We start from the raw sequence: 26,585 nt of genomic DNA, 5'->3' as shown, positions 1-26,585 counted from the left end.
GTTTTACAAAAACTAACAAAATCTGTTTGTTTTGCAGCTTAGAAATTGGAAGCAGAGAGGTGGATATTGTATAATAATAATAATAATGATAGACAGCCTTGGACTTCTGCTGTTTTGTTGACTCATTAACAGAGGCAGTACAATGCACCACGACGGGGGCCTGGTGTAGCAGACTCTGAGCGCAACCCTGACCTCTGAGCTGACCAAGCCCCAGCTCTCAGTTCCAGACGAGCTGACCTGAGTCACTTCGGTCGACTCCGAGTGCGTTCACTCTTGACTTGAGTGCGTGGGCGCGGTGACTGAAGAAAGCCATCATCAGTGGAGCTCCCACACTGCACGATTCACCACGGCAACCGGTAAACTCAGAGCAGTGGAGCGAGAAATATTAATGTGTGACATTAATGCGCGTTCATCTTACAAAACACAGAAGCAGCGGTAAAAGCGCCTGAGTTGGAGAAAACGGCCAATAACGTAACATAATTATATTTTATTGGGCGTGGGCCACCAGGCCACATTATTTAGCAGACTTGGATTTCCTTAATGGACAGTTAAGTGTGTTTAAAGCGCCGCTGGCAGCAGAAGATGAGAATACAGCACAAACAGATGAGACATAAGTTTATTTATAAACCTGTGATTGTGACCTCATGGTCTGACCCAGTAACAGCCGCGTGATTTTTGGTGATTTACAGTTGGGAAAAGCATCACGGTTAAAGCTGAGTGTAAATTTTTAGACGTCTACCTTACAATTAAAAATCTTGCATATTTGATTTACAGTATCATATATTGTGCTACATAATTGTTTATCATAATAATGATGTAATAATAATCACTGAAGTGCTGTTAAAACCAGTTAAGACCGTGTGCAGCCTATATTCAAAAACTCCCTTTTAAACTCACATTTAGTCTGGTTTGAAAAATCTAAAATAATGTTTTTCAGCTGCACCAAAATCACTCACGCTCACTCAGAAATATATTCACAAAATCTCCAATATAAGATGATAACTATGATAGGAAAGTTCCATCGATGCGACCAGTCACAACACGAGTAATGATTATTCACTGATCAATGTTGAGAAGCTTTACATAGGTTGTTTTTTTTTTGTTTTTTTTTTTTTAACAGCGATTACTACAGTAGCCTAACGTACCGTCAACGTTTGACAGCTTGACGGTTGTCTTCAAGTCCACGGAGTCCCAGTGTTATGAAGACGGACGGTGGATAGATTTTATTCACAGACGACGTCTAATATTTGACCTCGAGGACAGAGAGAAAACTCAGGGTTCGTTGAGCAGGCGAGGTCAGTAGCTGGCTCCGCCTTAAAGTGATCAGTGTGTCTGGAACAGAAAACTCAGAGTTTCCCCTCAATTCAGGATGAAGAAACGCAGAGTTTCTGAACCACACCCGAGCTCGGACACTTCGACCTTTGTGAGGCTTGAAATGGTTTTGTTGAGACTCTGTGATTTATATGCTCCTGTACTGGATCGGGTCATGGTTGCTGCGGAATACTTAACTCAAAGTGGGTCTGTGGATGTTTGTGTCCTAGTGGAATCCATGTCTGAGCTCCTGCTTATTGTTAACTTGGTTTGCTCTCTGGGGGGAGAGGAGGCCTGGTTTGCATAAAAGCACGCGTTTCCTTGCATAGTCCGGCTACACTGTATTCGTCAAACATTTTTCCCTGTATCAAGGTACTATTACTATCTTGCTGTATGGGCACCTGAACGTGTGTGTGTGTGTGTGTGTGTGTGTGTGTTCGCTAATACTTAATGATACTTGTTACAACATGTTGCACTAAATGTGCAGAAACTGGCATTTACATACTGTAAGCTATAGGCTCTCATCTCCAGATATCGTAGGTGAAAACCAGGTCCTAAGTACTAAAACTAGAAGAATACAACAACCTGCTCTGCTTAAACCTGCATTAAGTTTTTTTTTTTTTTTTTTTTATTTTCCTTTTATTTCCTAATACTGACAGAATGAAGGAAATACAAAAATTATCTTAGAAATCTGCTAAAAGTACTATTGTAGTACAGGTTATCTATTAAAAAAAAAAAAAAAAAGATTCTGGTCTTGTCTTCTTGCGGTGTTAAGATGCAGGCCATTTAAATGTAGTTTCATGGTTTCAGTTCTGACCTGGGACCTTTGTGAGTCGTCCTCCTCCTCATCCTCCGCCTCCGTGAACAGCTCCCTAAATATGAAGACGTGATGCCACCAACCCGTTGAAACGACACAGAATTAACCAGGTCTACTGTGCCCCATCACCACAGCCATATTGTGCATCCCTGCAATAGTTAGGTTTTTGCAGATATCCGATATGGATGCCACTGGAGGGAATTCTTGTCCCCGGACGAGTTTACTGAGGAATTTAGTGACTGTGGGCGTAGAGATGCAAGAGATGACACACGCTCAGTATTTCATATTGCACTTTATTCAGCTCTGACGAGGCAGAACCGGGCTGGGCTGAGACCTCGTCACTGTCACAGATCAACATTTATTGCTTTCAGGCCCCCGGTGCGCACGTGACGGACCCGTCCCAGGTATTCTCACAGCGAAACTTCGTGGTACGTGTTTTTAAAACGTCCTGTCTTGCTGTGTGTGAAGAGTTACCGCTGAATGACGGGATGGACAGAGGCATGAGGTGTCGTACAACATGAAGGTCAAAATGTGGACAAACGTCACTGGATAAAAACAGGAAAATAATGCACAATGTGATTTTTTTTTTTTTTTTTTTTTTTTTAAATCATCTACATCACACTGGGACAAATAAAGGCCTTAACTTTAAAATGATATAATTTCAACGGCAACACAAAATTTCACGGCATTGTTATCACGCCTTGATATGGATCAAAGCTGCAAGGCAGAACAAAGAAACAGAAGCTGTTCTGGTATCACATGGGTGACATGTCGTTTCCTCTTCTATGGCACAAACTCCTGCAAGCATTTTTTTTTTCTTTCCCTCCCCCAGTCATGACCAGGTAGGCCTGGACACTGGAGGTGTAAATATTATCCATTGGATGTGTGTTCTGCGCTCTATAATGTGGAGCAGTTGTCATTGGTCTGGGAGAAGGTTACCGATTTATTTCTCAGCACAAACTCCACTTCAGGATTGACCTCTGCATGGTTCCACAAAATCATAATGTACTGTTGTTATCGTCATGTAAAAAAAAAAAAAAAAAATCTAATTTTGGTGATTTTTGATGTTTTAAGTTAACGCTGCAGTGATTAATATTTTTTTTGTTAACGGATCAAATGACTTGTGAGAGGTGTTGCTTGAAGGTGATGACACCAAATAAGAGTTATCGTTGGACTCATCAGTTCAGCTCATTGTTTTGGTTTTCCAGCCTTCAAAGTTACAGTTTTTTTTTTTTTTTGTTTTTTTTTTGTTTATGTCTCATTGCTCTTATCAGCGCAGTTTTCAAACACAGCAGGCAGCTGTTTTCTGCAAAAAAAAAAAAAAAAAAAAAAAAAGCCGATAACCCACTAACTGACCAGGACCAAATGACAGTCAATGGTCTAGTTCAGCAAGTGCCAATAAAACCATTGCAGAAGAAGAGAGCACAATGTGGCATTTTTGTTTCATGTATTAATTTGAAGAACATTACAACCTCCTCATCGCTCCACGCAGTTTTCATCTGGCGCAATGTTTAGTATCTTCGGTGGAGTCGCAACGCTTTACGTACGTCATGATTTATTCTCCGAGTCTGTTTCCACTGCATTTTGTCACATTTTCTCTCTTTTATTCTTTGATTCACCAACTTTTCCACCTCAGCCAAGTGTAAAAAGTTTTGTGATATCTGCACCTTTTAAAAAAAAACAAACAATTCCCAGTGTTTCCACTCACACTTTTCTCTGTTCATTAAAAACAGGTGGACCGGCTGGTAAACACAGCGGAGCATTTAGCTGCTAAAATGCCAGATATTTCCTTCAGGAGCTGGTAGGTGGTGACCAAAAAAAGAGCTAAAAATGAGTGGATATTGGATTTCAATAGCCAGAAACATGAGTCCAAATGAATAATAATGCTGCTCTGTAATGCACTTGCCATAATAACTGAAAAAGTGATGATGAATGGAGGTGTTTTGTTTATAGCTTGTTATTCAAGTTGCAAAATTTGAATTTTTTTTTTTTTTTTTATCAATGCAGGCTTTAAATGGAGGATTCCTTATGACTGGCTCCATTCATAACTTTGCAGTAGCCAGGAACATTGTTATAACATTTTTTTAAATTTATTTTTTATATCATCCACCAATTTTTCTGGAATGCATAATATGTCTGAATTTCAGAGTAACTGTACCACTTTTTTTATTTGACTTATCACAGGGTGATGTTGTGACTCAGTGAAGGGATTGAATCTTCTCGTGTGGATGTTGTGTGTGTGTGTGTGTGTGTGTGTGTGTGTGTGGGTGTGTGTGGGTGTGTGTTTTCTCCCATGGTTCAGTTTAGGTGAACTGGAAACTGCACTGTCTATAAGTGTGAGCGGCTGTACGTGTTAGACTGGTGACATCAGAACACATCTTATGGGTTCAGCTGAATTGTAGAACCATGTTGAGGCCCATAGTGAGGTCTTTGTGCTTGAAAAAAATAAATTAAAAAAAACGGTCAAAACTTCTCCATGATTTCAGAAACCATGACTTTACTCAAACACTACGTGATTGCATTGGCAGTGCTGTATGTGCACACTGAGGATGAAGATGATTAAAAATCACCAGGTCTGTTCTTTGATTTGCAGTCCTGTTGGTATCCTTATTAATATCTATTTCAAATCTATTTAGGCAGGTTTCTAGTGTATTTTCTGCTCAGGCAACACTCAAAATCACGAGTTAAAGGAACAAAAAATAAAATCTGAAGTGTTGCTTTTCTCTCTATCATTTATATAAGTCATTATATAGAGTGAGAGCTATGACTAGCTCACTATTAATACTATTAAAGGTTTATATTATATAATAAACAGCCTGTAGAGGGCAGTATACGCAAGCAACAAGCACTCCAACAACCAACCATATTAACTACTTTCTAATGACTGCAGAGTAGCACTGCACATGCAATCACACACAGCTCACAATCATTTGATGTCGGGTAAACATGACAAACGGGTCACATGACTGGGATAAAGCCAACTTGGTCACACGGTGGGGCGTGGGCGGCGGCGGCGGGGGGGGGCCTCAGTGGTCCAGGATGCGGAGGTTGCCGGACACGATTTTGTTCTCCAGCATGGAGCCCGCTGGAATATCGATCCGATCCCCGTGGTTGGCGATGATGATGACGGTGCCCTGCCAGGAGGAAGCGCGATGGGTTTAGTTCAGTGGTGGAAGAGGTACTCAGATCCTGTACTTAAGTACAATGTAAAAAAATTCTCCATTACAAGCAAAAGTCCCGCATTCATGATCCTATGTAAGTGAAAGTACAGAAATACACATTTTACTGAAAATATCAAAAGTAAAGTTGTCAAAGTCATTCTGCAGCCAATTTTTGATTATTAGTATTATATGAAAGTGCTGACAGCTCATGGACACCTGATTGTATTTAAATAAGATTATTGTATGTCAATTATTAATCTGAAAAGTAACTTAACTGCAAGATAAATGTGGTGGAGTTAAAAGTACAATATTTCTTGCTGAAATGAAAGTAGTGGAGTGGAAGTGTGAAGTAGCTTAAATAGAAATACCCCAGTAAAGTACAGTGCAAGTATCTCAAAATTGTACTGAAGTACTTGAGTAAATGTACAAACTTAGTTACTTTCCACCACTGGTTCAAACCAGGATTTGATTAAATCAGTATATGACATCCAGCTGCCACCAGGGTCAGTAACTTTCAAAGACTTTAACACAGAAAGCTTCTGTTACATCCTCATTACATCCCTGTTTAAAATATACATGATCTGAGAGTTGAAACCGGATTAGAATCTCTCAGGAATGGAAAGCGAGATTTCTCTGCAGCTTTTCACCCACAGCTGCCTCGAGTGTTTCTCCGCACTTCATCCCTACCACGTGAGCGAATATGGAAACTAAAAATCATCTACGGTTTGCAGCTTTTTTTTTTTTTTTTTTAATAGCCACAGTGTATCTCTACCATCGTGCACCGTCACTAAATAAATAATGCATTCGTCTTTCTGGGTTATCACACTCAACCGAAGAGAGTTTTCCACATCTAGATCAAATGCAAAATTAATTTCATGGTTAAATGCCATTTATGCCCTTAAAACCCTCTAAACCCCAATTTTATTTAACATGAAAGTTAATTTTAAAGTGGGGCTGGATTTAGAGCACAGTACAACAGAGGTTTTCACCAAAGAGAATGATCATTTTCCTCAACTTACTTCCAGTAAAGCGTCATTTGAGTGAAGATGTTTACCTTGAGCGAAACGTTCTTCCCGAAGGTGACGTCTCCAGACACTGTCAGGTGGTCGAGCTCCAGCATGTCGGGGATGCTCTCGAAGCGGGTCAGGTACTCCTGAACCTGATGGACATTGGAGGACATTCGTTTACTTTTCGGGATAAGGATCTGCTTCATTGCTTTCGGCTACATTGATCCTCTATGGAAAGAAAATTAAAGCCACTGAACTTTATTTTAAATTCTAGTTAAGAGCCCGATTATTTAAAAAATGTCAAATAATGTCATACTGACATGTAAGAAAATCCAGTTTCGAGGCCTCAGAAGTGTCACAAAAGATACTTCTAGTATAATGAATAATTTCTGAGACAGTTACTATAAAAGTAATGAAAATGCCTAGAATTATTAATTTTTACATTTCTGTACCGTCAGTTTATGCTCTTTAGTAAAGTCACAGAAAAAAAAAAAGCTGCACGTAATGTTTAATACCATATCGGGGCTTAAATGTGAGATGGGAAATTATAGATACATCTTCCCAAAAAGGAATAAATGAAAAATTTTAGATTTTCCTTAATAAATGATGTTTTTCTTTATATCTCTGTGTGTGCTTGTGTGTGTGTGTGTCTCTATATATATATATATATATATATATATATATATATATATATATATATATATATATTTTTTTTTTTCCTTGTTTTATTTCTACATTTATATATTTCTACATTTATCTATTTCTACATTTACCTATTGATTGATGATGAACGCATTAAAAACCTGACCTCTGGAAAACCTAAAAAGATATTTTGTATGCAATTTCTGGAAGCTCTGAGCAAATCAAATGCCAATAAAACCAAAACGACCTGCATGGATACACAGGACGAGAGGAATGCAGCTCATCTCATTTTACATTTTATCTTTTGTGATTTGGGTGGACTAAAAACATTGGACGTCTGCTGTGTAGTTTTGCATTTTTGCGCCAGTGACGCTTTAGAAAAAGGGAAGACGTGGCACCTCAAATCATAACAAAACCTCCCATTCAGTCCAAAGTAACCAAACTCACTCAATCATCATGTTTTTATACTTCCACTTTCGTCATCACTACCTTGGTGAAGGAGCTGCCCAGCTTGACGTGCGGCGTCGTTGGGAACTCCCTCTTGGGGCTCATGGTGAGAGAGCCGGCGTCCAGGCTGTACAGGTTGGACATGACCAGCAGCAGGTCCGACGTGGTCTTGACGGGCAGGAAGCGGCTGCGAGGTACGTTTATTCCCAGGGCATTGTCGAAGCACTTGATAGCCGCGCCGACCGCCGTCTCCAGCTGGATGACGTTCTGTCCACCATCAAGTGTCTGATGACAACCAAAAGAAGGCGTTTAAAAACAACGTGAAGAAGAACAAGAAGCGTTTGCAATTAGTTCTCTGATTTCAACGTGCCAAGAGGAAGTTACTTTTATATTATTAGACGTACTTTATTATTATTGTACTGCACATAACTTGCATTGTAAACCTTCTCTGCCTGCTTTGGCAACAGTGTACTTACCTGTTAAGCCATGCCAATAAAAAAAAAAAAGAAAAAAGAAAAAAAGGAAATAGTTAGGTAGCTGCTTCCAAACAGTTTAGCAAAGAGGCTTCTTTATCTGAAACATCTGTGATTCTCTGTGAACACAGATACCTGTCATCTCATTTTGTTAAAAGCTTGTTTCTCCAAAAAAAAGTCAAATGTTCGTGACCTGCCAGTCGTGACGGTTTTCAGTTACATCAGCAGATGGGTTTTACCATGGCGACCAGTCGGCCGGTCCTCACTGAAATATCCCAACTACACACCACTCTCTTCTCTGTATGCTACGGCCTCTCCTGCTCAAACTGGCTGGGAAATCACCAACTCATCTCCCACTCTGACAATATTTTCATCTGCTCCCCTCTGGTTATATGATCTACATCCTAACCTCAATCCTGTTATATTATCACTATTCCCTCTGTCTGTAGTCAAACTACTTTTTTTCGTACATTCGTTGTCCAAGGAGGACGAATCCTGATAAAACTGACCAATGTCATCAGGTCAAAATTTCCTGAGACTGTGATCGAATCCTTGCAGAACTAATGACATTTCCCTCAGCTGTGCTTTGCTGTTTGCTGCTAATTAGCAAATGTTAGGAGGAGGGCCGTGGATTTTGTCCGCCATCACATACACTGAAAGCACTTTTGGGAGGGGTCTGTTAATGGCCAGTGCGAAGAGGAGGGATGATTACAGCAAGATGAGACGGTTCCAGCGTTCTGTTCTCTCACCAGAGACCGGAAAAATCGTGAACCTTTTTCTTTAAGAGCTGGTAAAGTTTCTCAAAGCCACACAGGTGAATATGATGCTTTGACTAAAATGAGACTCTGAGAGGTTTCGCAGGACAATGGTGATGGAACAACGTGTAATGATATGATCTGTGTCCCAGGTACTATAACTGTCGGAGGGAATTACGTAACATTTACCACTTCATGGTCGTTTTTATCTTAAGTGTCTCTCAGTACCACAAGTGCACACAGTTTGAGCATGTGTGGGGCTGTAATGAGAACCATGCCCTTTGACTGTAGTTTTCCTGCTGCACTCTCACCGAGAACGGACCACACTCGCTTGCGAAAAGCCACACGGTTAGTACCAGTTACATAACACTCGCTACGTCACGGTATACGATTTTGTGACCAAGGGGCGGAAAATTACATCTGTAGGCCGAGAAAGCAATAATCGGGGATGAGGCTGGCGTTCAGCAGTGAATTTATTACGCCGGCTGCAGATCTGCATACCCCGAGGCGGTGCTTCTCTACTGAGGGCGGGGGCGGCGGAGAGGCGAGCACAACCAAAATAACATCAAGTCACATCAAGTCAAATTTGTTTGCTGCACCGCTTTTAACAGGGCTGCTCTGTCACCACGAGCTTTGGGGGAAAATAAAGGACAAATGTGCACGGACGACGTGGAGCTTTAAAATTATGCTCGCACAAATCATGCCACCACATGAAATTCATATGAGTTTACTCAGACCTTTCCTTCATGTTAATCCAAGCAGCTCTTTTTTTCTTTTTTGCTGCCTCACTTTTCTTTCAGTTTTTTCTGAACAACTCTTTGCTTCGTTAAAAAGAAAAATTAACTGCAGGCAAACGTGTGTGAGAGCTGGACCAACAAGCTCAGTAAGCAAAGCAGAATGAGAGGATCTTTTGAAATACAGCGTCTGTGAGGGAAATTAAACTTTCATGTTCATCCTTGGCTGTCTTATGCCATCCCACACACACACAAACAGCTCATACTGGAGTCCAAGTAGGCCAGAGGAGCCACCAGAGAGGTGACCAGAAAACCAGATTGGTTTGAAGCTCCTTTGTATGCAAAAACCTTGCACGACAACAAACGGCTCAGAAAGTGGAGCTGTGCAGGAATGCAGAAAAGCAGAGCTGCTCTCTTTCAAATTTGAGTTTAGATTTAGCTTAGATTATTAATTTATTATTATTATTTGTAAGCAAGATCTGATTTATTTAGAAGTGATGGTCTCTGTAGAGGAGGGTGGTGCAGATATCTCTCTGCTCTGCTACACATGTCTGCTGTTTCTAACGAGATGGGAAGGACACAGTGAAACAGCACAGATGATATTATTCTGTTATTAGTTGTTACTTCTGAGCATCTATTGTACACTCAGCCAACCCTGTTTGGTGCCTCTTTGAAGTGGTCCCCTCAAGGCTTCGGACTCATACATGGATGATCACAAGGACATTTGAGTCGTTTCACTCTGATGGCTTCCATAATTCATTGGAAGGGAAGGAAGAGGAAAGAAACATAAAGACTAGAGAATCTCGGAAGACGGCAGAGTTCAGGAGACCGATAGCATTCCCCCAATCTGGGGGTTTTGAGGGCTGTAAACAGGAAGCGTAATGTTGCCAAGAAGCCAGTGAAGTAGTTATAGGCTACAACTTAACCTGTTTTGTTTTGTTTTGTTTTAGCCTATATTTTTTGTACATTTTGGCAAATTGGCACCATTAAAAGTATGCCTAATTAGCTGTTAGCAGTTCCTGTTTACAGTGTATCTATGTATGTACAAGCAACTATCACTGCATTACTTTGATACTGAAGAAAACATAAATAGGTGATGATTCTCAGGCAAGTTCTGTAACTATAGGCGGCGTATTTTTTTCTGTGATTGCTAAGAGGATTGATGGATGTTTATTCATGATGGACATCAAACATATTTGTATCCTCAGAAAGTGTAAGTCACACTGAATCTAAAAAAAATGTGTATCGAGTCTACATGTTCAGATTTGACTGAGTTATGACTGAGAAGGAGTATACATATTAAAACAAGCTGCGGCAATCAGGTGCTATGGGTTTTTAGTTTTTTTGTATCTCAACTGCCTCCACGAGGACTGTTGACCATGTTGGCCACATTAGCGGCACAGCTACAGTGACTAACTTCCTGTTGTTTTTTGCAGACTGGCATGAACTTCCCCCTTTCCCCTCACACAGTATCTTTCCCTCCGTGCCTCCCCTTTCAACTCTCCTGTGAACCCTGGGAAGTCGCATTGACAAACCACTGATCGAGAGGTTTTATTTTGTTGTGGACATACACCGGGTTAGGACTCGTGTTCGTTGCCCTGGTGGTAGCTGTTGTAAAGCTGTGTTCAGACTCTAATCTAGAACCAAATCCTTTAGTAATCACCCGCAGCTCATCTGAATCGACGTTACGTTACACCGCACTAAAGCCCGTGAAACTCTGTCTTTCTTGTTCTCTCACCTCAGGAAAAAAAAAAAATGACATGCTGGTAGAAAAGTACTGTCCCAATCATCAAAATATGGCTTGAGGACTTTTTTTAAAAAACTTTTATTTATATTCCTTCATTCCTTTTGTTATTTTCTTACTGTTTTTCACTCACCGGTTGACGGTTGAATGGATACTTTCATATCACATCCTTTGGCTCTATAATTGTTAACAAGAATTCAGCTGTTGCTCAGTTATCAGTATGGGGAGCAAGCTGTCCAATAAAAATCCGAATCAGTCTCATGTGTTTAAGTACAGTTTGAGTTATTCACCCCTGACTGTATTTTTTTGTCCCCCTCTTCACTCACCTTGGGGTTGACTATGATCTCCATGTCCATTGCCTTCTGTTCCTGCAGCCTCTTGATAGCAGCCAGAGAGATCCACAGGTTGTTGGTGTTGAAGATCTTGAACTTCGAAACCGATTTGAATTCGTCCACATGGGCCTTGGGCACCTGGGCGATCTCCAGCAGACGCAGTTTTCCTTCGTACTGGATCAGCGTGCCACCCTGAAAATCGGAGGCGGCATTTTTTTACACTAATTTCTCTGTGTGTGATTGACTGACTTCAGGCTCAACACTGACGTTCCCTGTCTTTACTGAGGGATTTCCCTGATTATCAGGATGCTAATGCTTTTTTATTAATGGATGCTAAAAGTGGTTCTTTAGAGTAATAAAATTTGGTTGGTGCTGGTTTTCCACTGGGCTAGAAACTAGTCACGTCATATAGTATAAGTTTGAGTGTTGTAAAAATCGTCATTGGGCCTTCCCCTTACAACACCTCTTGTAAATGCCTCTGTGGACGAGGCCATTGACGTGCAGTATTGCATAATCTCAGGTTGACACACCAAGTCAGATGAGTCATTCTATAAACTGATCACTATGAGATTAATATTACCTATTTTCATTTTACCACAGTTTTGCTTTCCAGTGAAAAATTATAGCGTCAGCTCGCCCAAACTAGAAATACAATAATAATAATAAATGACTTAATTAAAAATCATTTTATTGATCAACACTAGTGGTGCCTGGCCATACAGATTGTTTCATTCTGGGATTATATCTTTGGTTAAAGTAGTTTAAATGAAAATGTTGACAGGTCTCTAGATGATCCTGACTAATCTGGATACCATTTCTGATCTAACTTTTATAAGGTTTGAGCACCACAAAGGAAATTCCATTCCCATTTGTTTTGGTTGCATTAGTACAAAGATATCTTATGACTTACAAAAAAATGCTGGAAAAGGACGCTATACAACCTGATACAGGGAACTAAGCTTGAATATCACATCCGGGTGTGGAGAACCTACGCAAATATTGTGACTGTACGAAATCACGCATCAACGCTTCCCTCCTCCTGCTCCACATACCTTGACGTCAGCACGCGTCTTGTCTGTCACCTCCATGACGAACTCGCAGCGCTTGCCGTTGGGCTGGCTGACCAGGTGGTGCAGGATGTGGAGGTCCACGGTGGCCCCCAGGTTGTCGATGTTGGACACGAAGATGTACTCCTTACCCTGCGTGATCAGCTGGTCCAACAGGCCCGAGTTGTAGAAGCTGGCGTAGATGTCGCCGTGGCCCGGAGGATACCAGCCCTCTGCGTTTTGCCCGGTCCTGCTCAAACTTGTGGCCACAGGAAGGAGGGACTCTTTGTTGATGCGAGGGTACCTGGACCGAGGAGAAGAGTCCACACCAGCCATCATGTCTTTGTTTGTTTTAAGTGCGGAGATTATAGGTTTATAGGCAAACATTCAGCAGGGTGAGAACTCATTATCATAACTTATTGTCTGTTCACTGTATCATATTGCACTGTGATACAACTGCCATAAAGTAGTTCACCTCAAAATCTAAAGCTGGGTAGCACCAACAAGGGGCTCATTTAAGTTCATCATTTTGTTTGTGATTACCTTTTTTGAGCAGTTTTCTCCATTTGTGTTAGCATGTACAGTATATGGTCTGTATCTCTTATATGTAACAGTTACAAGGTTCAAGAGAGAAAACGTAAAGCCACGGAGACCCTGCAACAACGCATCTTGCCAAGTGTGTGTGAATTTCTCCGTTTCATATCACTGCGGGACTTCAAACAACACCCTCAAGAAGTAAACTTTTCAAGTTTTTCCAAGAAGGTGGATGAGGCAACAAGCCAAAGAGTCCAAGGCATCACTGCTGTGTGCATTAATGTGATCAAAGGGTTTCCAAGAAGGATCCGCGTCAGGTTGAGTTAACAAACCTCATTGTGAGGAACAGCAGTGAGGGGGAGCTGGCTGTGTTTTTGGCAGTTTTCAGAGTGCAGATGAGCTGGTCAGGCACGAAGGCCTTTTTAATGGAGGATTTATTCCAGCTGACTGTTCTGGGAAGATGATTCAGATGAGTGGTTTTGATATGAACTCATAGACTTCAAAGGTTTTATGTCATCTCAGATCCAAATTGGAGAACATTTTGTTACCTCCACAAAATTGCTTTTCCTGTTGTGGATCCAATATTGCTTCCTCAGAAGAAACAGTCATTCTGTTCAGGGTACATCAAAGAATCGCTTCTTCACAACATTATCAGTAACGATGGAGTTAACTGATCTCAGCAGTGACTTTGCCTTTTTCTCATGCCTCTTCCTAAAGTTACATTTAATTTGTCCTGAGCATAAACCGCTGCATCAAGGTAACCTGTCAAGTTTTCATTGTAAATAAACACGGTTTTGTTAGAACTCAAACATGCTGAATGAATTCCCTACCCCATAAAACATTTGGATGTTTTGAAAAATGCATTCTTGACAGCGGCCTCTGGTCTTCCTCTGCCTTTCAGCACAGTGATGGGCCAATATAAACAGGAAGAATAATAACACCAACGTTCATGTGGGCACTTGATAGACTCGGACACAATGGTGCTACAATAATGGAAGCTGAGCCTCCTGTTGCATGGGTCAAAAATGTAACCTACATGTTACAGTGAGGTCCTCATCCTGCCAGTGTATGAGGAAATGAGGTTTAGCGACAGACACGCACACACAAAGAAATACGCAAACATATTGTTGGAGTCGGTCCAAACCTGCACTGTTTTAAGTAAGCTGCTGGATTTTTTGGTGAGTTAAACTCCACATCGAAGAAGTCAATCAAATAGTAACACTAGAATGCTGAGTTGTATCCAAGTGGAGTGATTAGGGCTGCAACTAACAAGTATTTTCATCACTGGCTGATCTGCAAATTATTTTGTCTATGAATTGTTCATTTATACATATATTGTTCAAATATTCAGTTTAATATGCTATAAAACTGAGAAAAAAAGGAAATCCTTATATTTGAGAGGCTGAAAAGAGCATTTATTTTGCCACTTTTACCTTGAAAATCATTTTAAAAGTCAATTGATTATCAAAATTGTTATTTTTCTGTCAATTAGTACTGCTGTACTTAAGACACAGAAAAACCTAATTAGCTACAGTATATTTAGCAGGATTTGCATTTAGAATGACCTCGACTGCAGTTAATTTATTCTGCTCATAACTCAACAAGTAGGTAACCCGGGAGTTTTGTTTGGCTTAAAAAAAATAATGAAAGTGGCTGGACAATATTTGGATTTGTCGGCGTGGGTAAAACAAATTTTTTTCTCTCAACAACTGGAACACCAGATAGTGTGACATGCAGCTGAATTTAATTGGCTTTTCATGAATTATTCTCACAACCTCGACCACAGACTTCTCTTTGTTCTCCTATTGATTGACGTTTCGACTATTCAACCATTTTCTCTGTACTGACATTAAATCCTAGAGCTACCATGCTGCTGTCCAAAACTGCTTTGTACTACGCTCCTTAAGGCACACACACAACATGCAAGTGCTCTAAATAATTCAAGGGAAATAGCAAAAAGCAAGTTCCACTTGACTGATATATTAAAGACACCAGGGCATTAAATATTAACGGCTTTCTCCTTACATTACATGACATATCCTGTCTGCTGCTGTTCTTGACAGTTTTGGTACAGATTCAAGAGCGGCACACAAGAGGGAGCTGACCAATACTACATTTAGATGGGTTCATCATAAGAGGAAGCTGAGTTTCGGGTTCACAGTGAGTGTCTGATAGTGTCTGATAAATCCGCCAATACCGAAACACATTTTTGTGTACTCTGTCGAAGTCTTCTTTCCAGTTCAATATCCGGTATGACAGAAAAATAACCCCCCAGCATTCACGTGGTATTGGTTGATCTAAGTGTGTATCAGCGCACTGTCGGGAGTGCCTGGAACTGGGCCACTGTTACTCAACATGACATTTTCTTGACGTGTTATTCCCGAGTGCCCTCACCTGCTCTGGTTAAAGGTGTGTATCTTGACGCGGTGGTGTGTGTACTTCTGCAGGATCTTCTTTGTGTCTTCATCTGTGTTGAAGGAGTTCATGAGGACCAGGGGCACATCCGTGTTGTAAGTCTTGTTCAGGTGCTGTGGGACAAACACGACTTAAATAAATAGCAGCAACATGTAGCTTTATGTATCCAGGGAAGACTGACTGAGCAGCAGCATCCTGAATGCAGCAACGGACAGTACCTTAACAACGCCTGAACAGTACTTATTGGAGGGATAACAATGTGATAGTTAAAGATAATGCGGATTGATGGAAATGTCAAGGATCTAAATCAACATTCATATGTGCTTAGGCAATGCCTTTTAGTTTAGAACTTATTAATAGTGGGCAGGCAGGTTTGTTAAGGGGCTGGAGGACTCGAAATGAACCTTTTCATGGAATCTATGGGCAGCAGGAACGTAAATGCATGTGTATGCAAGTATGTAAGGTATATGCATACCTTAAGTGGGAGTTATAGCTGTTGGACTTGGTTTTGTAAACGTAGCGGCATTAGCCGACACTACAGCGACTAACACTGAGTACAACAACAAAATACATTCGAATTCCTGGATCAGTACAACACTTAATAAATATTAAGGAGAACAACAGCCCAAAAGGCAGTGTCCTGACAATATTTCTGTAACTTGTGTGATTACAGTGAACACAAAGGTGGGTGGGGGGGGTACCTGAGGAAAGATGGAAGCATTTTTGTTTTGTTTACCAATATAAGAGAAAATTGAAGTGACCAAAGGAGGAAGATGAGAAATGGGATAGGAATCAGTGGGGAGAAGCTGCCTTGAGAAAGTTGTTACAGAGTTGAATCTCCAGCCTGTAACAGAAAACAAGGAATGATTAGACTTTTCTAAAGTAAAGCAGGAACATCTTTTTTATTATTATTAAACCAGGATGGGTGTCAGCTGGACGTCCACTTCCCATTTCAGGTAAGCAAACAATGATCCTTCATTTTACTTAAACAAGAGGGGAAACTAAGCGTAACTGTGTACAACTTCCCCACACCTTTCTGATGTCACTTCATGTCGGGTGAAGTATGTTCAAGAGCTCAGCCAACTGACACTCGCAAACATCATAATGCACTGCAAACAAACTACAAAAGTAGACAAGGGGATTACATCACAGCTTGCTTTCCAGTATGTTGACAGAGGGTGTGGGGAGGTAAAGACGGGAGGGATGACAATGACCGCCTTGAATGTTTTGTCATGCATTGAGCCAGTGTATTCGATATCCATCTATTGAATACACTGGCGCTCTTTGGGGCACTATGTGTAGAATTTGTATGATTTTACTGGATCTTTTTTAAGCTATCGTTTTGATTTTGTTTGTAGAAAAACGTTATAAATGAGAGAACTGGGAGTCTTCAAAGTCAGAAATCCCAGACACTGGGACTTCAAACAAAACTGGTTATCGCTGCATGAAGTACGGAGCACTGTGCAAGTGCTAAAGACATTTTAAATTCAAACGCCACACCATAAAACAAAACAACAACAAAAAAAACTTACAGTTTAGTTTATAGCAGGGCTTGAGTTTATTAGTCTAAGCTCGCCGCCTTGCAACCCTACCCCATCAGAAAATTTTGACCCAACGCTGAAAAGAAAATCTGCAAAATTGTCTACAGACTGTATTTGGGTTTTTTTACACACTTTATTTATGCAACTACAGTAATTGCTCAATTATATTGTCTGTAAGTATTATTGTCCTGTATGAACGGTCTAAATGTTGTTTCAAAGAGTCAGATGTAATAATTCCTCCTGTTCAAACTGGCCATGAAGACATTCCTTCCTAACATGCCTCCAATATAAGTGATGGGGGAGAGAATCCACAGTCCTCGTTCTGTGCAAAAATATATTCCAAAGAACGTATCCTTTAACTCAATTTTAATAGATATAATAGATTTAATAGATATAGTAAGAGAAAAGTCAGTCGGGGGAAAGCAGTACATCTTCAGCAGCCAGGTGGCGACATCCAGTAAGCCTGAGTTTTGTCCAACCTTCCACGTCTGCCCTCAGTGAGAGTTTACAGGTGTCTGCAGTAAAATGGTCCAAAATAAATGTGCATGAGGCAGTGTGGCGGCTGAGAGGAGCCATCTCTCACACGGGAGAGGTGGTTATGGGGTCGGTGTGCGTATGGGATCCATTTTCTCTCGTTCTAAATAGGCTGACTCAGTCGGTGGGTAATCTGACCAGACCTGAGCAGAAAATGGAGAGCAGTGCCTGGGACACAGAGAGCAGTGTGCTGGGAGGAGAGAAGCATCCCATGAGGCCAATATGAATCGCATCCAAATACAATGCAGCCACACACACCCAAAATAAACTCAGTTACACGGCACTCTGGCACCAAAGCTCTGGCATCATCATCTCTAACAGACTCATGATAGATATCTTTATATGGAGGCTCACAACTGTCTCAAAACTTCAACCTTGACTTTAATCAGTATCTAATTTTCCTAAATGAATTCATTATTAACTGAAATCATAAGGGATAATAGCTTTCACCTAGTCCAAGCTGAATCAAGGGATCCGTTGTCCGGCTGACGTAGGGAATATATTTTTCTTTTTTTTTTTTGTTTATTGTAAATGTCATGGTGGGATTTATGATCAGATACAAATATGTACACACCTCCCTTCAAACACACTCCTCTCCTCCAGCACACAGCCTTCTCTGTTTCCCTGCCAATCCCACAGAACTGCCCGCCTGCACACCAACAGATCCTCTTTCACTACAACGCCCCTCAGGTACCACACTGAACTCCTTTCAAGAGACCTTCAGCCCCCTTCCAAAAAACACACGTCTCTCCCCTGGCGCCTCAGATACATGAAGTAATAGAGGCTTGCGTCTGGAGGAAGATACGTACGCTGTATCATGTAGAGAAAGGCCCTGGCTGGATTTTTTTTCCCTCCTCAATCAACTGATAAACACATTTTTCTGTACTTTTAATACAGAAAATAGGAGTAATAAAGAAAAGTCCTCATGTGGGACTGTCAGAGAAACTCAGTCTGAAAGCAGAGTGAGACACTATTAAACATCACTACATCAGAGCAAGCAACATTACACGGCACAGATTTTTGTATATCTGTATGTAGTTTACATCCGACAATACAGTATATCACTTCCTCCTCCTCTGCTCCACTTATCCTGACACCACAGCCACAGCATGTGTGCTGGGGTGGCAACATGCCACTTATCCACTGTGTATGCCCTGGCGAGTTAGGCAACACTTAACCGTCGATCCCGCTGCGCAATCTGGGCCACAGTAAGAAAGCGGTCTGTAAAGGAGGGCTTGCCGGCTGCGAATTAAAACTTTGATCAACTGATGGATTTATGGGCTGAGGAGGGAGGATTGATGACAGTAAAACATAAAAACAACCAACAAAAAGAACAAACAAACAAGTAAAACAAAAGAAACCAAAACAAACGAAACAAAACAATGAGATGAGAGCAACTACCAAGATCACACCACAGGTGAGAGCCCGAAGAGATCCACCATTTCTTCTAAAGTGAAGATCCATAAACAGTTTATTTGCTCCTTATGCCTGAATTAAATTAGAGTTTTTGCCAGTGAGGTGTGGTAACATGGTAAAAGGTTTGGGGGAATATGTACTGTGATTAAAACCCTGTATCTTTTCTGCTGACTGCGCAGCGAAGAAGTGAGAGTACACCGCCCCCTTCCAGGTCTGACTCAACTCACTATTATTCGGGTAGTTCAAACGTTCAGTTGTTTGAATTTCTTAAACCAATCTGAAGAGTCGAGACCAGGCCTAAAGTGCACCGAACAGGGTAAATATTATGACTGATATTGAAAAAATATTTGGAAACATATTTGGAATCTGACATTAGCAGTGCAAAAACATTCCTTTAAGATTTGCTAAACATATTAATTAACTAAATTTAAAACAATCCACAGACTAAACAGAACAGGCCTGCCCTTCTGCAACAAGTCAAATGTCTGTTAGGTCTTCTATTATTAGCGTAGCATTTGAGATGCTGGCGATGTCATTGCAGTGGTTCAAGTACCAACCGTGTCTGTGAACTAAGTAATACTTTCTAAATACGTCAAGTAAGTTACAACCCCATTTAATTCATTTTAATCCTGCAATAACTGATGTTTTTTAGCCACTCAGGAAAACAAGTTGTGAACACAGCACTGGCATCATATTATCTAATAAAATTGATATTGCAAATGTAGTAGCGAACAGCTTTCTATTACATCCAGCAGATATGGAACAGCAGCAGCATTTGTTTGGAGTCATATTTCTGGTTACTTGAAAAATTTAAGTCCAATATTCACTCTCCTTTTGGGTCTTTTTTGTTCTCCACCAAGTCCTGATGAAAATATATGGCTGTTTTAGCAGCCACTACGTTCACCAGTTAGGTACTAACTTTGATTCCGGACAGGTGTTGTACAGTAGTTTTATTTTCAGACCTTTGAACTCAATGCAGATGTGAGCTGTGAGAGTGAATCAAAATGTGGGCCAGAAAACTGAGACAATGAGCTGAAAGAAGGAAAAAAAAAAACAATGTAGAGCTGAGGGGAACTGCAGAGTTGGGTGACAATTCTCTGTGGATTCATCATTATGAGCGAGTGATTATCTCTAGTAAACACTAAGCACAATGGTTATGTACATAGGAATGATGTAAAGCCCTTATGTCATGATAAATAATCTCTGCTGCAAACCTATGAAGATGTCTTACAAAAAGACTGAAGGCAAAGTTATTCTTCGTAACGACAGCATTAGTCTTTGCCTGTTCGAGTCTTTTACAGTATTTTACAGACTGAGGTGTGTTTTTCAGAGCTACTGAACAATGAAGTCTTCCAATTTCTATTTGCCATTCCCCCATCAAAGTGCCACCCCATTCTCCTTGGCCTTAAAGTCAGTTACCAAAGAGTTTCTGTACCTCAATCTGCTGCACAGTGAGGTCCAGGAAGGTGTTCTCGTTGCGGACGCTGATCAGGCTCTTGGGGCCCTTACATCCCATGCTGGTGCCCAGGCCTCCATTCAGCTTCACCACCACCAGTTTGTTCAGGCTGTCAGCCACGCTGTCTGGCAGGCCTCGAGCTGCAATTTTATCATAGGGCTGGATCTGGAGGAGAGAAAGTTAGAGAATTGGATTTAACTGCCTATTGCAAACGCACTGGTAATATTAACTTTTTTAGAGACGCAGAGTGGAGACCGTAACAGTTTAGAGCGTGGGCAGACTAATTACATCCTGAGCAATGTAATGGGCTGAATTGACGTGGAAATGTGAAAATGTCACCAACTGTTCATTTGTTCTGCTGCAAAGTGCTTTTTTGAAACAAGACAAGAAATGCTACATGCATAAAATACAAAAGACACGAGACAGCACACATTTTGTGGCATGTTTTTGTCTGAATGGTGCAGATAATAGTAATTACGATGGCTTTAATGCATCGTCTTCAGCACATCTGTTGGTGAAGCAACAAAAATCACTGTCGTATGGTGTGTGTAAGCGTGTGAAGCCGCATCACAGGGTCAATACTCTAGCTCTCACATCGGCATATTAACACATCATGTACTGCCTTCTTTGGTGTAAAAGCACAAAGTTACCAATTAGTGACAGTGGACACAGCCTCTAGTTTTTGTCTCAAGGATGAGGTTACAAATACAAACGACAACCTTGACAAATCTGCCACTCATTCTATGTCCTTCACAGAGACGGGAAGTGGTCGTGGTGGAAGACAAAAGATGTTTCATGGTCAAAAGCTTTAAAATGTGTTAATTGACTTGCATGAAAACAATACAGATAGATAATAAAGCAAGCACCATTAACGTTCATGACAGTGTTGACTGATACAAATCCCTGCAGGTACCGGAAAATAAAAAAGACAGCAAGAAAGTCAAGGGGGAGGGGAGAGGCTGTTGGTGTGTTTATAGTCATACTGAGTGAACATTTTTTTTTAGCTGTGATTTCCATCCTGTACCCATAGAGGGGAACAGCTTCCACACCCAGATGTTCATTTCCCTTTTCGGACAATACAGATGGAGACGACTTGTTTTCTTTCCCCCTGTGCATGCGTGTGCGTTCTCAAGTATTCCAGCTAAGTTAACACAGCACTCAGTGGCCTGCAGGGAACACCTCTTTGGCCAGGCTGCTGAATAAACCTACTACCTACCCAGAATTCTCTTCCTGCCATCCATACACATAATGAAATTGAAAGTCGTGCAATCCTATAAATATTTGGGAATTTGGTTAGATAGAAATTAGGGCTGCAACTAACGATAATGCTCATTTTAGATTAATCTGCTCATTATTTTTTTCATGAAATTATTAATTGTTATAAAACTATTAACTGGAATAAATCCAAAGAAATGCCCCTTTAAAAATGTTGTGGTAGTAAAATTCAAGTCCAGGGATTAAATTGAGTAAATTATGTGCCCATGAAGAGAAAGGAGGTTTGGTCCTTCCTGACCCTAGATTGTACCATTTATCTTTTGAAATGGCTAAAATAGCAAAATGTTGAGATGTGGCAGAGGAGACTGGACGGATATTGAACATAAGCTGTGTTTACCATTCAATCCTATCGAAGTACTTTCTTAAACCACTCATAATAATACAAACCCAGCTCTTTTACCCTCAAGAGATGACATGATTTCATATATTGTTCAAACTTACACCAAATACAAAGATTCTCCTCGCTATGGCACAACCCTGCAATCTCTATTGGAAAAAAATACTGTGTACTGGAAGCAGTGGCATTCTCGTGGTATAAGCACTATTGGCGATTTATTTGAGGATTGTATGTTCCTGCCATACAATAATTTAGTTGAGCGATTTAACTTGGTGGGAAAAGGGAATTTCTGGAGGTAGTTACAGATAAGAAGCTGCATTATGTCTGAGTCTTGTAATGTGGCTGATAACACAATTATAAACTATCTGGAACTACCAAGGGAAAAGCACCAAACCTCACAATTTCATACAACAGCTAACTCCTTCTTGAGTAATGAGTCCATTAAAGTGAAAATGGAAGTAAACTGAATGCGATAAATTGTCTGAAATTGTTGCTGGTTGTGGCATATATGTGAAAGAAGTGAGGCGAAAGCTCACACAATATAAGACACCATTGAGAAGTTGCTGAACAATAATTTGTGTTGGAAATGTAAAACTGAAGGAACTAGAATTTTCCTACACTGTATATGGGAATGTACATTTAGTCAGAGCACTTTGGATCCATGCATTACCATATCAAACATATCTTAATGTGTCTGTTGTCTGTTGAGTTATTTTAAGACACTGGAAGAAAAAACGGACTGCAGAACTGAAAGAATGGTTTTAGTGCAATGGTGGAAATAGTATCTTATGAATGTATGCTTAGTACAATAAGTGGTGATCAGGAGGAAGGGGTGTCTCCCTGGGACTGCTTCTGGGGCTTACATTAAAATGGAAGGTAGGTCTAAATAGATATCAGTCTCCTCTGTTATGTGATCCTCTAGTATGACTCAAGATATACTGTATGTATGAAATGTCTTCCCTCTGTTGTTGCTTTCTTTTTCCTTCTGGATTTATTTTTCTATTTGTTTATTTCTTTCTAGGTTGATGTTCTGGAGTCTGCCTACAAAATATAAAAAATGTGCCTTGTGTTAATATTGTAGGTAAGCAACGACCAAGCCTTTCAAAAATCAAAAGAAAAAAAAAAAAATTAAATTCCAAAAAAGGAAAACTTTCCCTGGAGGATTGTGTCTGACATGCCAACATTTTTTATTGTAGCCTGACAGATTCCAATCCTCGACCCAAGGACAGGAGTGGTGCAGAGTTCAGTCATTCTTCACAATAAAAACTGAACATTTCTACACCTGTATGTGCGGACATTGGAAACAGAGTTGAGGGACTGCCATTATAAACTTTCAAAATGTATGCTATCTTTGTATAAAGTTTTTGATAAAACTTTTTTAAACATCTTCTATAATCACAACTGTGTTATATCATGTGGTCATACATTATGTGTTTATATACTATTATCCAGTTATGAAAGCTGCATAGGAGGTGTTAAAGTTGTCGACAAACATCAATAAATGCTTACTGTTTCTGACATGTTTGTTTTTGAATGCTTCCAGATCACGTAAAACCAGTCTTTGCTCTGACTAGCTGAGTCAGATCGAAATCTTTGAAATACCTGTCACACCCAAACTTTCATTGCTTCATCACAAACTGCTATGCTGATTCCTGCAAAAGAAGAACAATATTCCTGTCACTTTGAGCTCACGAATTTGAAAGTGTCCTGCTAAGATCATTACATAAAAAAGTAAAAATTTCGAAAAGAAATACAGGAAGTAGAAGTCTGACTTTTGCTCAATGATTTTTAATACTTATTGTGAAACTACTGGCCCAATAGGACAGCATGTTACTCTGGGATGTGTTAATTGATTACTATGATAATATTAGCTAAATCACAAGGTAAAAATTCAAGTTACTGTATGAATACTTTACCGGGATGTTAAAAATTACATACAAAGTAAATCTACTGTATGTCTTAACTTCTTACAGGGATATTGTAGGATATCAATTTATACAGGGTTTGAAATGATAAAGTAAGTGAACCAGTTCTCTGGATTTTTTTTTTTTAAGCACCAACTCATCTTTAAGTCTGATTATGTTCACATGGATGAATAGTGAGGGAATGGAACAATAGTGCCCATTATTGTATTATAAACAATAATACAGAGTATATTATCCCATAAAAAGAGCTCCATCCTCTTCTGCCCGTGTGTACTTCACGACTCCTCATTCATTTCATTCGTCTGCATGACTTGAAAAACGCCTTTAGATGCCAAACATACAGTAATTAATTATTGCTGCGGTGGGACAGCCTGTCATCTCCACTAGTTTCAGCAGTGGGTGGGAAATCTGCGTCAAAACTGGCTTTACAGACACACAGACACACACACACACACACACACACACACACACACACACACACACACACACACACTCTTTCTCACCCAATTTCCCCCATCTCATTACTGTGTGTAACTGTCATTTTCTATTTCACTTAATGTTCCATTTCAATACTTGTCTCGCCACTTTCCTTTCCCAAGCTCTCCTCTGCTCTCTGCCTCCATCTCTCTTTATGTAGCTCTCAATTTCACCGTAAAGCCTCCTCTTTTCTCACGTCATCCATTTTTTCCCGATTCTCTCTCCATCTTCAATCTTCTCCACCTCTCTCTCTCTTGCTCCAGATTTTGAGTTTATAAAACTAAGTGAAGCGGCTGAGAATTTGAGTTTGATGCAGTTACTCTTCGCTCGCTACAGATTGAAGAGAAAAAGACAGATTGCGCTGTGTGTGTGTGTGTGTGTGTGTGTGTGTGTGTGTGTGTGTTTGGTTAAAGAGTGCCAGTGCCAGGCGCACAACTGAGGAAGTTCTGTCAATGCTCAGTGAGATGGAACCAAACATGGCCAGTGAGCAGCCTCTCTTTCTCTAGAAAGAAGATTTGGATCACAGGTTGCATTTCCAAGGAGGAGGAAGTGGGAACATCCTATTGGGCAACAAATCTTAATTGTTTTAACTAGTAAAGCAGATAATTGGGGCATACCACTATTACCCCTACAATATTCAAACTGACAGCCCCTAAGAAACTAATTTTTAAAAAATTAAATATTTAAATCTTGTGAAAATACATAAATACCACTTTCTGCTATAGCAAACTTTATAAGTTGTAACTAATGGCTTCATTAAGTTAATAAATCCTCCACTAATGCTTTCTAAATTAGTTACAAGACATTACTAAGAACCATTTGGCCTCCTTTATCCTTTCTATTGGGTAACAGTTCTGCTATAAATGTTGGTAATCAATTAATAAATGCTCAATAAGTTGATAATAACTGGATTTTGGTCCAGATCCTCCACACCACTTTTTCAGAAGGTCCAGTCAGTCAAAGGGATTTTTCACAGTTTGGCAACTCAAAAAGTTGATTAATGACTTAAAACTGATCTCTAAGCAATAGTTAATGATCTACTAAATATTAATAAAGCTATTAAATACAATTTATGAACCCTTCATCAATAGAGCCTTATTAGAAAGTCTTAAATGAGAGAAATCATTTTAAATAAGCCAATTAACAGCAATGCCCATTCACTTCAAAATTACATAGTATTAAAGGTGCTATATGTAAGTTTTTGCGAACGCTACATAGCCAATATTCGCATTAACAGCCGTTTACTTACCGAGACCTTCAGCCATGGTTCCATTTTTAAGACAAGGTCAGAAGGTTAGACGAGGTGAGAATACGCGCTCTGGGCAGTGCTACTTCTTCATCCTGTCATGCTGGACTGAAGGGCAGACTGGATGCTACAGTGACTTACTATCACAAAGTAGTATTACGAGAAGGGACAAAGTCAAAGTAGGAGAAAATGAAAGAAGTTTCTCGGAGTTTTGAATTCAGTCTGCAAACTGTAACTCAGACTCGTACTTCTGCTTCTCCATTTACTAACTGGCTATTCTGAAGTTCTGGTCCTAAGTGCTCAGCATTTTGACTGACACAAAACACTGCGTTCAGTCTTCAAGGATCCTCCATTGAGATCACACTGAATTATATAAGTCTGCACTCTTAACTCCGCTAAACCTTTCAATCTTGTACTCTGCAGCTCACACAAAACACGGAAGCCCAGTGTTCAGGAAACTGAAGGAGAGTACCAAAAGTATCCCTTGTGACTGAAAACTAAGGAAGACCTGCAGTGTTTGCATTTTCAGTCAAAGAGAACAAGGAAATTCCTGCACGACCAACTCAAGGAAACACCGCTAACTTGGCACTTTCGCTTTAAGTGACTGACCCACTTCACCATCAAAAAAAAAATAAAATAAAACTAAGGCTCCTTTTTACTGTCAGGAGCATAGTAACTACTCAATGTACGAATCCACAGAGGCCTACTGTACTGTTAGTAATGACTGCTGGAACATTTGAGTGGGACATTTTTAAAGTCAGTTTAGGATACTTTTCAGTGTAGGAAAAATATACGGCACAATCTGATCTCTGAATATGGATGATACCCTGTTAACATCCACACCATCACATTACAATGACCTTATTGTATCAAAGAACATACACTTGAATAATGAATAAAATGTTATTCAAGCTGTTTTATGGTGGGATCTGATGGTTGTAAATTCTTGCTGAGTCTACA

The 26,585-nt window shown here is 40.2% G+C and overlaps 1 protein-coding gene across 4 annotated transcripts in view; it reads right to left on the bottom strand.

Annotated features, from left to right (window-relative positions):
• Positions 1–4,131: 4,131 nt before the first annotated feature.
• Positions 4,132–26,585, bottom strand: part of ugp2b (UDP-glucose pyrophosphorylase 2b) — a 32,228-nt gene continuing 9,774 nt past the window's right edge. For all 4 annotated transcript variants that reach the window (XM_040138300.1, XM_040138301.1, XM_040138302.1 and 1 more), the window contains exons 4-10: positions 20,345–20,530; positions 15,398–15,531; positions 12,476–12,773; positions 11,418–11,615; positions 7,428–7,670; positions 6,344–6,448; positions 4,132–5,262 (exon numbers count right to left, since the gene is read on the bottom strand). In XM_040138300.1, the coding sequence (XP_039994234.1) occupies positions 5,155–5,262; positions 6,344–6,448; positions 7,428–7,670; positions 11,418–11,615; positions 12,476–12,773; positions 15,398–15,531; positions 20,345–20,530 (1,272 nt within the window). In that variant the 3' untranslated portion in view covers positions 4,132–5,154. The remainder of the gene's footprint in view (positions 5,263–6,343; positions 6,449–7,427; positions 7,671–11,417; positions 11,616–12,475; positions 12,774–15,397; positions 15,532–20,344; positions 20,531–26,585) is intronic.

The sequence above is a fragment of the Xiphias gladius genome, chromosome 11, assembly GCF_016859285.1.
Source record: "Xiphias gladius isolate SHS-SW01 ecotype Sanya breed wild chromosome 11, ASM1685928v1, whole genome shotgun sequence".
Lineage (NCBI taxonomy): Eukaryota > Metazoa > Chordata > Actinopteri > Istiophoriformes > Xiphiidae > Xiphias > Xiphias gladius.
This window is presented reverse-complemented; position numbering and strand designations above follow the sequence as displayed.